Source organism: Poecile atricapillus, chromosome Z (assembly GCF_030490865.1).
Source record: "Poecile atricapillus isolate bPoeAtr1 chromosome Z, bPoeAtr1.hap1, whole genome shotgun sequence".
Taxonomy (NCBI): Eukaryota; Metazoa; Chordata; class Aves; order Passeriformes; family Paridae; genus Poecile; species Poecile atricapillus.
Window position 1 is genome coordinate 29,330,206 of NC_081289.1, and position 15,965 is coordinate 29,346,170.

At 37.7% G+C, this 15,965-nt stretch overlaps 1 protein-coding gene across 6 annotated transcripts in view; it reads right to left on the reverse strand.

The window, feature by feature from the left end:
• LOC131573131 (CCR4-NOT transcription complex subunit 4) overlaps positions 1-15,965 on the reverse strand; it is a 75,694-nt gene that overhangs the window by 31,370 nt on the left and 28,359 nt on the right. For all 6 annotated transcript variants that reach the window (XM_058826762.1, XM_058826763.1, XM_058826760.1 and 3 more), the window contains exons 2-5: positions 11,233-11,476; positions 3,579-3,776; positions 767-853; positions 130-231 (exon numbers count right to left, since the gene is read on the reverse strand). In XM_058826762.1, the coding sequence (XP_058682745.1) occupies positions 130-231; positions 767-853; positions 3,579-3,776; positions 11,233-11,406 (561 nt within the window). In that variant the 5' untranslated portion in view covers positions 11,407-11,476. The remainder of the gene's footprint in view (positions 1-129; positions 232-766; positions 854-3,578; positions 3,777-11,232; positions 11,477-15,965) is intronic.

Below are 15,965 nucleotides of genomic sequence, written 5' to 3' on the forward strand. Positions count from 1 at the left end.
GTCAAAAGCCAATGAACTGGACATTCTTGTTCAGCAATACAAGCATACCCATTACAACAAAACTGTATACTAATTCCTGATATTAGTGATCTAGAACATATCTGCAAGAACATAAAACTATTACCCCACCTTAAGTGTTCTGCCATCTACCACCACATTATTGACACACTGTATGGCTCTGAGGGCATCTTCTGACCGGATGTAGGTTACATATGCGCTGGCACTTGGACCCTAGGAAGAAAACATACACTATTTACTTATTTTTCTTTCCCCAGACAGATCTGATCATTAAGTCACCTTTTTAGCTGCTCACTTCATAAACTGGTATATTCAAGAGCTTAACATTTTTAACAAGCAACTGCCAAAAAAAGGCAGAAGCCATAAAAACTCATGTGAGTGATGCATAAAGAATGAAGAAAAGAGGAAATGCATCAGTATGTTGCATGAATGTTCTAAAAATACTTAAAAGGCATCTTATCCCCAAAATACCGATTAGTGACTAAATGCCATATTGCTGTTTCTTTAAAGTTTCTCATCCTGTCTCCCAATTTTCAATCTTTCTACATTGCATTTTACATCTAGCTTTGAGAGTCTGGTTGGAAAATGCCTCAGTAACTTAACAGTAATTTGGTTCTTACAAGGCCTTTTTTCCTTTTTACACTCTTACCTGTTGCTTAATCAGAAATAGGGAGCCCTAGATTCACTCTGCACACATGTATTCTCTAAAGGAATTGAAATAAAGAAATTACAAAGACCTCTGACTTACCTGTGAGCCTGCATATGATGTGCTGTTATTAATGACAACTTTATGTATTTTACCAAACTTCCCAAAATATTCTGGTCGTTTCAAAACCTACAAGAAAACAAAGTTCAAGTGGTGTACTTATAATTCATACAGGTGTACTTATTCTTCTGTAAAACTATGCAGCTAAAGCCTTTAACTAATAAAAACCAGGTCTCTCCTAAAAGAGCACAAGGATTTAGATTTGTTTTCCCACATAAAAACATTGTTACTTGCAATACAAAGTATGTTGTCACTGCAGAACATTAATGACAAATACCCTGCATTTCATGTTGTATTTTAAAAAATTCTTTCAGTACTCTGATTACCCAAATCCCACCCTGGCAAAAAATATCCCATTCAGCAGAAAACGTTCCTGTATATATCTGTTTTATAATTTGATTTAAAAAATAAAAATCATATTCATTCTCATTCCCAAATAACCATACACTTTAAACTTGAATTCAGCTATATTAATTACTATGTACAAAAAGCTGAATCCTGACTGCCATGCCCCACACTCCAAAGAAAAAGGGAGTAAACCAATCAGCTCAAGATAATCTCAAGTTTTCCAAAGAACAGACTAAGTAAAGGAAAACAATAAAGGAAAATTTCCAAGGACAACAAAAAACATTTTGGAATTGACATCATGTTGAAATGAATGAGTGACTATCACATCTGGAAAGGAGGAAAAATACTCATCTTGCCCTTGCTGGAATCAGTTAGTACTAACACATCATTTAGGGACCCTGTGCAAAGCAAGAACATCACCAGCATATTAAACAACTCTGCTGAATAACTATTACCTGTGTACCAATTAAATTGGCAACATATTTGACACATTTATACCAAAAGACTTTTTTCTCCATCCATTTCTGTGATGGAAGATGGTGCAAAAGTACTGACTACTGAAGCTACACAAAATAGGGGCATTTCTGGTTCTAGATAATAACCTGAGAGGTTATAAAGGAAGATTTGTTTCCCCTGCTCCATCTTCATAGTAGCATTGACAGTGCAGTTAAACTGTACTGATCCAAGAAGTGAAGTACCCCTTCTCCCTTCCCAAGTGAACAACAATGCCTTCAAGAACTAACAGCATCACACCTGGAAAATCCCAAAGAACTACAGGGTGTGTTGTATAGAGAACCAGTCATTCACCGGTCTCTTCTGACTGCTCTTCACTTGGTCTACATCCCCTCTTGAAACATACTACACCCACCCTCCAGGCATCATTACAGAAGAGAGAGACAAACCTAAAGAAACTTCCCTTTTACCCAAGCATACTGCAGATTATACTCCTGGGTACAATATGACAGCATAACCTTCACAACTCTAAGAGCATGTCAACAGAAGAGGATCCACCTGTACAACATTATGATCCACAGACCTATTTCCAGAAACAGCACATAGCAGCCAAACTCTCATTCCAAATAATCTCAATTTATGAAGAAGTTTTTTGCCTGCTTAAGTAGAAAGCTTGAATGCATTGTATACTTTTTTAACTCATCTCTCCCAGGCTAGGTTCTTAATCAAGTCACCTTGTGCTATATGTAACATTCAGTAAGTACACATTATTTTCTGGTATGTCATTGAGAATACTGCTACCAGTACACCTAGTGCATCACATCCTCACCCACCAAACAAACCCATTCCTAGTTACTTCAAGTATTCAGTGTAAAATTATATGAGGTTTTTAAATAAATAAATAAACTGTATTTACTACTATTTCTCTTAATTACAAATCCTCCATCTGGTCAAAGAAATAAAATTTCAGTAATAAATTCATATTGCATTCTTCAATGATAAATAGCCCCAAGCCAGTACTGACAGCTGCTTGCAAATACTTGCTGCTATACTTTACTACATACTGAAGTGTTATACACCAGTTCAGTTTTAACTTGATTTTTTTCTCTTCCCTTCTTATCCTTCTGTTTTTTCTCCTTCACTAAAAGCAGCTTTTCACAATTGTTCTTTACCAGTCTACCAAAATACTGACCATACTCTGGGACTTCAGAAACGGCCACTTCTGTTTGAGACTTCTTTGGATAATGTAGTCTGATAAAGTGAATTTAATCTGGCACTGTAATTTTGAAGACATCTACCTTATCCTGTAGTACATTTCCTCCATATTCTAATTAAAGATACTTTCGTGCATTAGCACTTACTCCATTGGCCACCTGCAGCTACAACTGATGATGGAAGTAAATAAAGCATTTTAAACATAATCAGTTTTCTCAAATGAAAACCTTATTCTTGATGATGTAGAGTTGTAAGTCAACTTTTTCCAGGGTCTTCCTCTTACTAACTTTTTCCCCACAACTTCTTAAGGACAATCCTTATCCTAGTATATACTTCCAAGTGTTGGCTTTTTTCTTCTGATCTGAAATCTACAGATTTGTTGATACTATATATCAGTCCTTTGTAATCCAACCAAGCTCCCATTTTAGAATTGGTGATTCATGACATAACTGTGTAGTGCCAGCAGATCCAGCCTAGGAAAATGAGTACCTGAGAAGTCCTTATGCTTATTTTTAGCTTAAAACAAAACTCCCTTTATTAAACAAAGAACAACTTCCCCCCACCCCAAAAAAACCATGGAGCATCTGTACTCCCTAAAACAGAGACAAACACTTATTGAGGTTATTATGGAGGAGGAAGCTAAGGTCCCTTAAGAGGGGGGCCTCATGGCAGCAAACCTTTCACTGCTTCATTTTGTACCCTGCAGGGAGACGCAAGGGTATTTCAATGTTTCATGGCAGCGAGTTAAAAGCAAGATCTGCAAGTGTGGACTACTCACCTCTGGATCTGCTAGGCGTTGAGATAGCCCTACCACGAAGACAAGGTTCTTCTGTACAACCCGTACACTGGCCAAATGTTTGCGATTCTCTGATATCTTCTGTTTCCTCTCATTTTGTTTCTGTTTCTTTTCATTTTTTATCCTCTGCAGCTCTTCCTGGGAGAGTGGTTTGTACACTGCTGGATCTTCTGGATATGGCTAAACATAACAAACAGCATTAAAATCAACCCATGTAAGAAACAACACCTTTGAAAAACCATTAATCGCCATGTTTTAATGCAAAAAATGATTTTTTATACTAATCTGATTATTATGGCCACCCACATTATAGAGGCATATTCAGTCTTTTGGGAAAGGTAAACATCTTGCTTATTTTCATGGAATTCTTCTATTTATAGACATAATACTGATTTGGGCAACAACCACATTCTAACCAAGCTGCTTAGTCAATTTGGTAACATTATAAGCAGCTGCAACATGACAGCCAACACACTGTGTTATAGATTTCACTAAAAAGAGCTTTGTGTAAGTAGGATGAAAGCACATACTTGATACATATTGTGATACAGATCTGGGTACTTAAATGTACTCAAGACTGAGATAAGAAATCAAAATACAAATGTAGTTTCAGTGGTCCACTACGTTCAAGACAATAACACCATGATACTACTCAAACTTTACATGGTTAATTTCTAGACAGATTTCAACACAATTAATGCATGCTGATTTAACAGTATTCTTGCCATGCTTATGTATCAGCTTGAAATTTGGTCTCTCCCTCCTACAGGTAACTCCTCAAGCACAGATATAACACTGTATATTTCATCTCAAAAGTATATACCAGAAGTACAAGTATCTGCAGAGTTACCTAGAAGGACTGCTCTATTCATGCTATAAAGGCACTGTTCTAGCTGGGTCTTGCAGACTACAGTGCACTGTTCTCTGCCCCAGATTACTCCTTAAAGCAGTCCCACATTCCTTACCTGTCCCAGTTTTTTCAGACTGAAAAGTCAGATTTCACACTGTACACAGAAAGCAATGCTAAGCACAAAAACAAGCCAACAAAACATATCACAAACAAAAAGAAGAATTTGCAAACATCAAGAAGTAAAAAATGAGAAGAACACAGAAAATGTGAATTAAGACAAAGACAGAAGCTAAGCTCAAGCTCACCAGTATGCTGAGCTAAGATCCTTGCTTGTACTACCGTAACCAAAGGTTTCAGTGTGAAAGTCCAACAAAAAAATATTTAACTTTTTCCTGACTGTCCTGTGTTAATGACAAGAGTACAAAACTAGTTGTCATACTAAATAACCTGAGAAAAATCTACAGCAGATGAAAATGCTTAGGTTAAAACCGTATCTTCCTCATAGCTGCATGTTACTCAAAGAGCCACCATGTGCTCAGACTTGATTATCTCCTGAGTACATCCCCAAACAAATCAAGATCCATTTTTCAGTTTAAAGTTCAGCATCGTTATGCTACAAGTGAAGTATCTTCTGAAAATATGCTACAGTTTACTTGAGCAGATGGCATCTCACAGTCAAACATCAAGTCCTCTGGAACATGTTTTAGTATCACAAGGGAATTTAAATGTGTAAGATACTTTAGCAGTAGCCAAAGACGTCCTTAACATGAAAACACAACAAGGACTCAAGTTACCCTTGAAGAGCAGTCAAAACCATAACATTTATCAAAAAAGATGTATTACTCAGAGTTAACACTGAATATGACATACAGATTTTAGAATGTACTCGAAGAACACCAATGACCAACTAGTAAGGTCACTGGAGATTTGCTATAGCAAATTATTATCGTGTATTTTAACACATCTACATACGAGGGCTTCTGAGATGCAGAATAATTTTACACTTAATGAGCTTCTCAAAATCTGTATTAGTCAATCATGTAAACTAAAGAATAAAACTGTTTGTTTTTTATAGGAAAGAAAGACTTGTCAGGGAAAAGAGTGAGTTAACTCAATTCAGTGAGTTCAGGCAGGAATGGGAAGAAAAGTGCACCAGTATAACAGATATAGTTCCAAATATATGGCTTGCCCTACATCAGATGAAGTCCTATCATATCTACAATCCATTCTTTCAAACATTAATTCTTACTCCACATCCCATACTACACAAGGAAGAACTTGCAAGAGTGCTGCTCTCTGGTACTGTGCAAGAAATGCATTAATGGTTTTCAATAGGTTCAGTAAGGCTCCTGAAGGCCCAAGGAAAGTACAGCAAACTGCCAAAATTCATCAGCTTCTTTCTTGCCAAGTAGAGCCACATTCAGAGCATATTCTCAAGTAAGTAGCAAGTCAGACGGGATATTTCCTCTCTGTACAGCTATTTGCTGCTGGACGTCCTGTACATGAATCAGGAAACATCCTGGGTATCTCAAGTATAACCCTGAACAGAATATTTTATATTTGGACATATAAATATATGTCCAAAGAGTAGTTTGCATTTCTACAGGAAAACATAAAAACTTCTAGTAGGAACACAACTAGGCAGCAGCTTTAGAATCAGCGGAAGACAAATTTCTCCATCTCAGCAGAAAGCTTGAAGCTAGCCAAATAGGCATTTCAATCATTAAGTAGCAGCAGTAATTGGTCTGCCACCGTGGATACCCACACTTGTTTGAGCAATCAAATCTTCCAGAGCTCTCACTAGATACTGTAGATCTCTATTAAATACATGTTTTGTATATATATCACTCATATGACATGCTTATAATGCTCCCAAGGAATAGAACTAGTTTGATATCCAGATTTGTAGGACCTGTAAATGACTCTGCACACATCTCTTGAATCCCAAGAATTTCCCAAACACAACTAGGTAGGCAGATGATTTTCCTATCTATTTATCTTGTGTGGCATAATAACAAATTAGGAGATATTGCACATTTGAAGAAGGTGGAATGCAAATCAGCACAGCATCAACATTTCAGAAACTAATTCTAAAAAAATAGTATTAGAAATACTTTTCCTTTCAAATAAAGGACAAAATTAGTCTACAGATAGGAAAATAAATTATTTCATCTTCAGAGTCATTGCTTCCCACAGTGCTGAAGTTCATGAACTTGGATGATGGTTCAACTACAAACAGGCATGTGCACTGAAGACTGCTGGAACAAGTCTCTGAAAGCCAAGCAAGGTGGACTGACAGCTGGTGTACCTCAGTAGTATCTGGTACATTGTTTACACTGTCCACAAATCAGAAGAAGAGAAAGGACTACACACATCAGCAGCTCTCAGGTCTTGCAACAACTGAAGTGGAAATGCTACTGACATGCCCACATCTTACTGTTTTTTAAACAGTACACCTGCTCTAGTGCCTCAGCTGACAAAGGATTTGAGATCCAAGCAAAGTAGGTACCAAAAGTGTTATCAGCATTGATATATTTTCAGATGCAAGACATTAGGAGATGTCAACATCATTGATTCACTGACCAAGTTTAGCAGACACCTTTCACTTAAGTTACATCAAAACTTTTCAGAAAAAAACATTGAGGTTCCCCAAACAAGTGTGCCATCATGGAATATGACCAAATTTTCTTTACACTAAGCACAAGGTAGTCCCTAAAAGAACTTCAGCAAAAGTTTGAACGTCTCTTTTGAAGTCTTTGTTTCTCTAATCAGAGATGGCCCTTGATGAATTCTCAGTCTTCCTGACTAATTTTGTCTTGTTATTTAAGGTGTGTTTTCTTTCAGACTTTTTTCCCCCATTTCCCAATAGTTGAAAGCTGAGCTGATCTATCAAGCACTTTGCTTTTGTCATTCCCAGATGGGTCACATTCCTTCCACACAATGGATGCACCAGCATTTCCCACTTGCTGTCTTGCTACCACCATAGGTCCTGAAACAAGAAATACAAAGGAAGTCAATAAGGTTTATGTACAGTATACATCATTATACTTCTATTTTAAAAAAAGGGGATTTCCTATCTATTTCAAAATATCAATTATTGCACCAAACTACTCAGTTGTGGAATTAAAAGCATAGGAGGAAACACTGATATTTGGAGACTGCATTAAGTCTAAGTCTTCCTTTTACACAGAAGTAATAGGAGAAACATGGACAAAAACATGCTTAAAGTATGTTAATTTCTTGATCATACATGTCACAGTATACTATTTCCCTCCACCTCTAATACAAGGTGCTAGGAGAAATAAAGGTCATTGAAGTCAAGGAACTGGAGAAAAAGCCAAAGCCACACTACAGGAACAACTGTGTATCAAGTTATATTATTTGGTGGAAGAGCAAAGTCATTACGAACATGAACAAGTTAGGCTTTTTTGTTGCTGGACTTAAAAAGTGCAGGAACTGACACTAAGAGCTGAGAGTGGCATGTTCTAATTAAGCAGTTGAGATGGTATGTATTATTCACATGGCGAACAGGACCTAGACTGGTGAATTTCACAGAAAGGAAAACAGAAATATCACTGCAAAGATAAAAATCACTGGTGTTACAATCACAGCCAGCAAGTCTGCTGGCCTGTAATCCAGCTTTTGGCCACAGAGATCTCTTCTGAAGACAGCATACATTAATTCTAATTTGACTAGTTGGCAGCTATTTCGCTCACAGTTAAGAAGTAAGCTTTGCTTAGTATCTTCCAGTTGGCTATACCTAGTTCTGAAGGACATCAGGAACCCAAAGCAAGACAGTTCCATTTTTTCAAGATTAGATTTTTTTTCAGTTAATGAATTGAATAGAAACAGTTTCTATTTCTTTAGAAATAGATTTTCCGAGTCTATTTCAGAAGATCTGAACGAAGTTTTTAAAGTTTTTAATATGTTAATACTAAGAAGTACCAGTTTCCGACATTTAATTCACACTAGCACCTTACTAAAGCAAATGTTTGTGTACTATTCTTCATAGGAGGAAATTCAAGGCAGACTAAATCAACTGACTGTAAACACATGAACATATTCTGCATGTGCAGATGTTAAGCTATATAACAGTTCAAACATGCAGAAGTACTCTCTCCAAGGTAGAAGAAACCACAAGCTAACATCTTTTCGGTTAGAAGTGAATTAAAGAAGCGTAGGAAGATATGCAATGCACAGTTATGATCTAATGGCATAGGTGGCACTGTAGCATTTAGCCAAGCTATTTTATTACAGACTTCTCCAAAATCTCCCCCGAACACTTCAAAACCTCTGGAGAGGGAACTTGTTCACTCCTCCTCTCCATCGATTAGTACTCAAACTACTGGTTAAGTCACACTGCATTCAATAATATTGGCACAAATAGCAGATTTCTATTATCCAATTGTAAATAACATACTTGTCCTTGTTTTAAGATATGTTTATCCACAGTCCATTTCACAGTAAGTATCCTCCACTGGTATACTCTTTATATTTTTATACTCTTTATATTTTATATGTTGAAACAGGTGTTTTCTTTTTTGTGGAAAAAATTTTTTACAGAGAGGGTGATAAAGTACTGGAATAGTCTGCCTGGGGAAGTGGTGGAGTCACCATCCCTGGACCCTGGACAAAGCATCCCTGTGTTTAAAAAGCCCAGATGTGGCACTCAGTGCCATGGTTTAGTTGAGTTGTTAGGGCTGGGTTGAATTCAATGATCTTGAAGGTCTCTTCCAACCTTGTGATTCTGAAACCATTGTACCTACTATGAATATTCCTGCTAAAATTTTGTTGTTTTGCCATGTTCTGTCTGTGCTTCAGCGCTTTAAGTGGCCACAATCAATGTAGACCATAGTAGTTATGAATAGAAAAATGCTCAGATCTTTTCCCAGAAGCCTTATGCACAGACAGGGACTACTGAGACACACTGAACACAAATATACATACCTGGTTCCTTCCGTCCACCACCCTTCGAAAGATGGCTTCTTCAATTATTTAATGCTGCAACTCTATAGCTCAAGATGATTTATTCCCAAGATTCTGGCATGGTCTCTGGAACACAAATGTCTTTGTCTATGCCACGGAAAAAATGTCCTCCTCAGCCAGCCTTCTTCATGCCAACCTCTTACAATCCAGCCATATAGCTCCAAATCCACACAAGAGTATCTTGCAGTCCATGGATGGAGAATGTATCAACATAATCCTGATGCATTACAAATGATGGTGTCGTCTCCTTTCTCTCCAGGAATGGCATATGTTTCATTCCAATAGTAGTACTTATTCAAGGTTTCCTCATTAAACAGTTTTTCTGCACAAACTGTATCCAATCAGGCAAAATATTTGCACATCCAATCATAGGACAGAGTATTCCACATTTAAGAGTTCAGCATATTTCAAAGAATTCAGATACCCAAAGACAGGAATAGCACACTGCTTCTGTGATTCTTCAAATAGAATTCACAAACTTCCAATAACCAACAGGTAAAAAGTAGTGTAGCAAATCCAGGAAAACGAAGTGACAAGGAAGTCTCAGAAATCTCATGTTGTATCAGGAAGAGTAGAATTTTCTTGTACTATGGGAAATTACTATACAGCATGTGTCATCTACAGCAGGTATCCCATGTGGAGAGTGATTTGTGGATCTTCCTTTTAGAACACGGAGCTCAAATACTGCGGCAAATTTGCAGAATTTTTAAACAAACATGTTGCTGTGGGAGAGCCTTCAGGCTTGCAGAGGCATCCCAACACAGGTGAACAGTAACAGCTCTAGTGTAGCCAAAGCCCAAAAGAGCAGCAAGAAAATATGACTGAAAGTGCTTATAAAATACTGTGGCAGTGAATAAAGATAGTGAGACCAAGTAAGATTACTTGGGGTCTGAAAAGGAAGCTGTAACATGAGACAGGAAGACAAGAGAGGCATAAACTAGGGACAGGATCATGTTTAAATAGTAGGAGAACAAGAAGACAGAAGTAGCTGCAGCTACAAGAAGAAAAGGACCAGCCAAGGAAGTTACAGTCAAGGGAAGTCATTGAAGACAAGAAGATACTGACAAAGAATTCTATTAAACACTAAAGGAAATAATGAGTTTAAGAAAAACACTAGAAGGAGAAATAAAATAATACAAACAAAATAACAGGCAACTTAGTGAAGCTGAGGTTTACAGTTGTGGCCAACCAAATCAGCCAGACATCAAGACACAGGGAGATATCAAGTACTACCTTGAAGCATTTGGCAATTAGATCAGAATATTAGACTCTAATTTTTGAATTGCTGCAAAATTTAACACCACTGGATATTTTCCCAGAGGTTTTATACATTTAGTATCCACTAAAATATGGATTAAAAGCTCCAGTGCCACAAACAAAACAAGCAGGTGCTTTATAAACTTGCGTCTCAGTCAGCTCTATCAGTTTAGCTGAACCTTAGCTCTCAGCAAACCCTGATGCTGGAATCCTCACTGTTCTTTCTGAAAAGACTTTGTTAATGCATGAGCACCCTAGCTCAAAGGATTTTTATATTTGGCCATTCTCACAGCATCAGCATGCCTTGTTTCTTATCCACAGCTTCCCCTATCCATCCAGTTCTGAACTTAATAAACCAAGACCAGCTGCTTCATAACAGCTTCAATACATATGCAGACAGAATCTCAAAGATCCAACACCTCGCCCTTGATCTAGGCCATGACTAGATGATTGTTTCCCTCAAGGAAAAGAATGTCTTTGGTACCAACACAATGCAAGAGCCTTGTGAAATATGCAAGACAAGCCGCTGTTCCAGGGATTTACCTTTCTGCAAGCAGGACAAAGTCCATTCTCATCAGTGCGAATACGATGCCAACAGAAACGACAGATTTGGTAGCCACAGGTGCAAGGGAAGAAATTGATGTCATCAATTTCCAGAGGCTCCATGCAAAGAGGGCATTCCACAGGGTCTTCCTTAGCGTCAGGGCTGCGAGACATCTTTATATGTTCGCAGAGCAGCAAAAGTTTATAATAACTTAATAGACCAAGCAGGTCAGCACTTGAAGGTCTGCAAGAGGAAAAAAAAGGAAAAAATATTATTAAAACTGTTGACAACTTTTCTTTCGTACCTTTAAATATTTCAGTTTTTCATCACTTTTCCTCTCCCCACACAAGTTACATACTAAAACATAAGTTTCTGCCATATCAACTTGATTGTTTTTTCCTTCTTATGAGCCTCACAAATAATACAAAAGATAGTGCTGGTGACGCACCCTCCCCACCTGGACAGACAAGCACTTTGGCAATTCACTAGCCAGTTTGGGTTTCAAAATGTAGATTGCAAAGAAATCAGTGTACACCATACACTGCTGTATGCTATGTATGTTAACCTCCTTTAATTATTGCTTTCTTGAAGTCCTTTACAAATCCAAAGTCAAATCCTTGAATGCAGGACTTAACCATTAAGATCAATTTATTCCTTTGCTCAGAGACTTGGAACAATGAGATTTGCAGTAACATTTAGGTCATCCATTCAGACTTTTGAGTATGTTACAGAATTAACAAACAAAAACAAGGAACGCTTCTTACTCAGGACAATTTGTTTCTTTTGTCTATCTCATTGTTTTGGTCCAGAGACTAATCTGAGACCAGCCTTAGGACTACTTCATCAGCCATGATTTTTCAGGCATACATCTTTCTACACGTGTCAAACTTTCATCCAAGTTAGTTAGGGTTTCCATCAGCACTCAGTTCACACCAAAGCCAAAATACATGCAATGTGGTTGAAAAAACTTAAATTACAATTTGGTGTGCAGCAACAAAAAGGTGTTTCTGAACCAGAATTTTGAAGAAGGCCAATGTTCAAATCATCATTTTCTTAATTTATTTCCTGAATTCAGTCATTTGAGTATACTTTTATTCTCAGTTTAAGGATGAAGCACAGGAAATTTACTTTCAGACTCAAAACAAGACACTTGGAATCACCACTGAGATAATTAAATTGGGTGTTTTCTTCTTTCTTATTTAAGTAACACTCTGAATATGGGAAATTGCATCTAATCTCAACAAGCTGTCTCCATCTGTTGCATGACACAGGCATGTAGATGGGGCAGAAGTCAAGGGCAATGTAGAATTTTCAGGTACACCTTTGGGAAAAAAAATAAAAAGGAAAAATTAAGAAAACCTAAAAACGCATTGAAAAATACTGAAAAGATGTGACCAGAAGTGATAGCTGGATGGTCATACTAGCACTACACCACCTTCTTCAGAAATAAGTGAACTCTAAATTTTTTTAAAAATCCAGAATTCTTTTTTCTATCATGTTTTTCCCAAAACATCAGTAATTGAATTATACTTGAACCACACACACAATCTGGAGTCCCCCTCTACTTTCTCAAAAAGTTTTCTGCTTCATTTCTAACCAAAAGCTACAAGATTGTGTACTACCCAGTATTTCTCCAGGCTTTTAGGAACAAATCCAGAAACCAATTCTCACACCCATCTATCTGAAGAAGAGTGACATTTAATTGTGTCCCTGGAAATTAGATGAATGAATGTCGTGAGATCAAACCCTTGCTCATAGATTTCAGTATGGTCTGATACCATAGCATTGATTTGATACTTTCACCAACCCCCCAAAAAAGAAAAGCCAAACAACTGGTTGTATTTTGATCTTCCTCACCCCATATCATACTTCCTTGCATGAAGTCTATCTTAAAAAGACCAAGAGATTCCAGCTCAAGTTGGGATGCCCCCCCACCATACAGGACCAGATCCATTTAGCGTCAGTCTGCAATACTTGTCCCTGTCTGCACACCACTTCAAGGACAGAAATTCCTCTACAGGCAGTCAGGAAAGAATCCTCAGGAGGAAAAACACAAGCATGCAACCAAAGTACCATCCAAATACACAGCAGAGAGCATATAGCTTTATATGGAAATGGCTGCATTGTCCCCAGATTAACCTGTAATCACAGGCTCATACCAGAAGCCCAGACTACCTGCAATTCCAACTTGTTTGGTAGGGAGTACATCCACTAAGCATAAAGTATAGTTCTGGCAAACATATACCACTGCCTTTGAGAGAAAAAGGTCCACTGGATGATCACAAAAAAGTAAGGATGAGAGAACAACTTTGAGATGCTGCAACCATAACTTTTCTATATAGTACGCACTAGCAACAACACTATCCTCTTTCTGACCCTCACAATGACTAAAATCAAAAAGTTAAACTTCCATTATAATACAGCAGCTTTCATTTCATTATCTACATTTTCATTCATGCTATAGTCACAATCATTTTGACCATCTCAAAACCAGGTTCTGTAAGTTTACCAGTGTTTTCTACAAAGAACACTAGCAGAATCTGACCTGAAGGGAAAAAAGGATTACTTTGCTTGGGAGCTTTATTTTTAAGAACACATCCCCACTGGCTGAAGAGTGGGAGGGACTGTTAAAAGGTCCCAAAATATCATTTAAGTAGTTACTACGCAGATAATACACATTTTTACAGTAACCTGTAAACATTTCCTGTAAACTCTTCACACTCGTATAGCAGTGAAACCATAACAATATGAAAATAACTTTAAGCCAATACATGGGATAACAGATTTTTTTCAGTTTGGCTTTGGATTAACTTTGTCACAAAACTCCCAACAACAGGTCAGTAAGCACCCAGCATATTCCCTTCTACTGCATTCTCATTCCACCACATGCTCAGCAGCTCTGAGCCTACTGAAACACATTTAAGTAAAGCTATACCAGTACTAGTGAAACTGTAGTTAAAAGAGCAGATTTGAAGAAACTTTGACCCCAACAGTAAAATTACTGAACTTAGGAAGTTATTATTTGGAATCTCCACTAAGAAATGTCATCAGTTCATGTGGGGAAAAAAGCATGACATATTAGCTAGTGCCTCTGGGATATGCAGATGAGCTCTAACAAAACTGCAACATAATTAACATTTATTAGCTGTTTAAGTTAACACTAAGAGTTCAGCAGCTGCTAGCAATAATGTCAATAGCTTGCTCCAGTCAGCAAATGGCCCATTATTTTGCAACAAGGAGGGAGGAGCAGCTGTGTGCAGTGTTTCTTGAAACTGAGGAAGTATTTATTTACTTGGCCACAGACCATTCAAGCATCCCATTTAGAGATTCTCCACTGAAGTGTGTCTCCATTACAGAAGGGTTTATATATTGGGATTTGAGTCTGAAATCTGCATCGGAACAGTGCTTGTTTTTTTCAAAACTGAAATAACATGCACAGTAAGGTATCAAAAATGTGTTCTGCAGACACATGCAGACCAAGCAGCACAGAGTAACTAGTTAGCTCTAAGGCTACTCCAAACAATTCCAGATTAACAGCACGGGAAAAGTATGCAGCAATAGCAAAAAACAAAAGGCAGTATTACATGTTGTGCTTAATCCAGAGTATTTGGTCTTTGGGATCAAGTTCAAAGAGATTAAACTAATCGTGTCTCAGGAGAAGAAAAGGAGGAAGATTGTGCACATGTACCCATGCTTCACGACCAGCTAGATTTTGTACGTAACACGTCCAAAACTCCAATAACTGAAGTCTAACATGGCTCCGACAGTTCCACATCCTGTTTACAGGACACTGCCAAAATATTCACACAGGGATGGAGCAGAAGTGGACAGTGTCCAGCAGCATGCTTTAGGTGCAGTGGTTTTGTAAAAGGTAATACCCAAACTACAGAAGTTGTGTGCTTTATCCCTTCTACTGTACCAGCTAATAAGTTCTTTTTCAAACAAGTACAGAATGGAAAAAAAGTAGAAATTTTTATTAACTTTAAGTGCTTATTTAGCAGATGACAGATGTGTCTAATCAGCTTCACCGAACAACTGTTACTCCTGATAAAATCCTCTGGATTTCGCAGTCAAGGAAAAAGTGATCTTAGTATATGAAGGTATTCACCTAAACACAACTTAACTTCTAATATACCTAGTGATTCCAGTCCATTTAGGATGCAGATGCTTGTTGCCTTTCCCTTTAGCACCTGAGAAGAACGAGTATAACTTCCAGCAGTTCATCTTCCCTATTTAATTTTAAAAGGGGTCATAAAAAAGGAGGGGGGGGCAGGGAAAAAAAAATAGCTTTTTATGCCCTCTTTTTCCTCAGCAGCTTGAGACTTGACACACACTCCCCATCTCTCCAAAGCAGACACAAGAATACCTCCACTTGCCAGCAGTTCATTTTAGTAAACATATCCCTTAAAGTTCTCCTCCAGAAGGGCAGCTAGCTCCAGGGAATACAGACCCATTCTTCTTCTAACACAATGGACTGAATCCAGCCTTGCTACTTACTTTAAGAAAATACGAGTGTCGCAGACAAAAAGTTCTCAAAATCTAGTAATGAAAAACTTCAGTTAAGTCTCACATCCCAGAAAGTATTTGGAGACTCAGGGCCTCTTGAAGGAAAAAATCCAGACATGCATTAGCTAATGTTTCACTTAAAGTTCATACATACCTGACACTTGAAGTGAAACAGGTCGGAGTCTACGCAGTGAACCTTCAGTAAGGACTCATTAAACTTATGCAA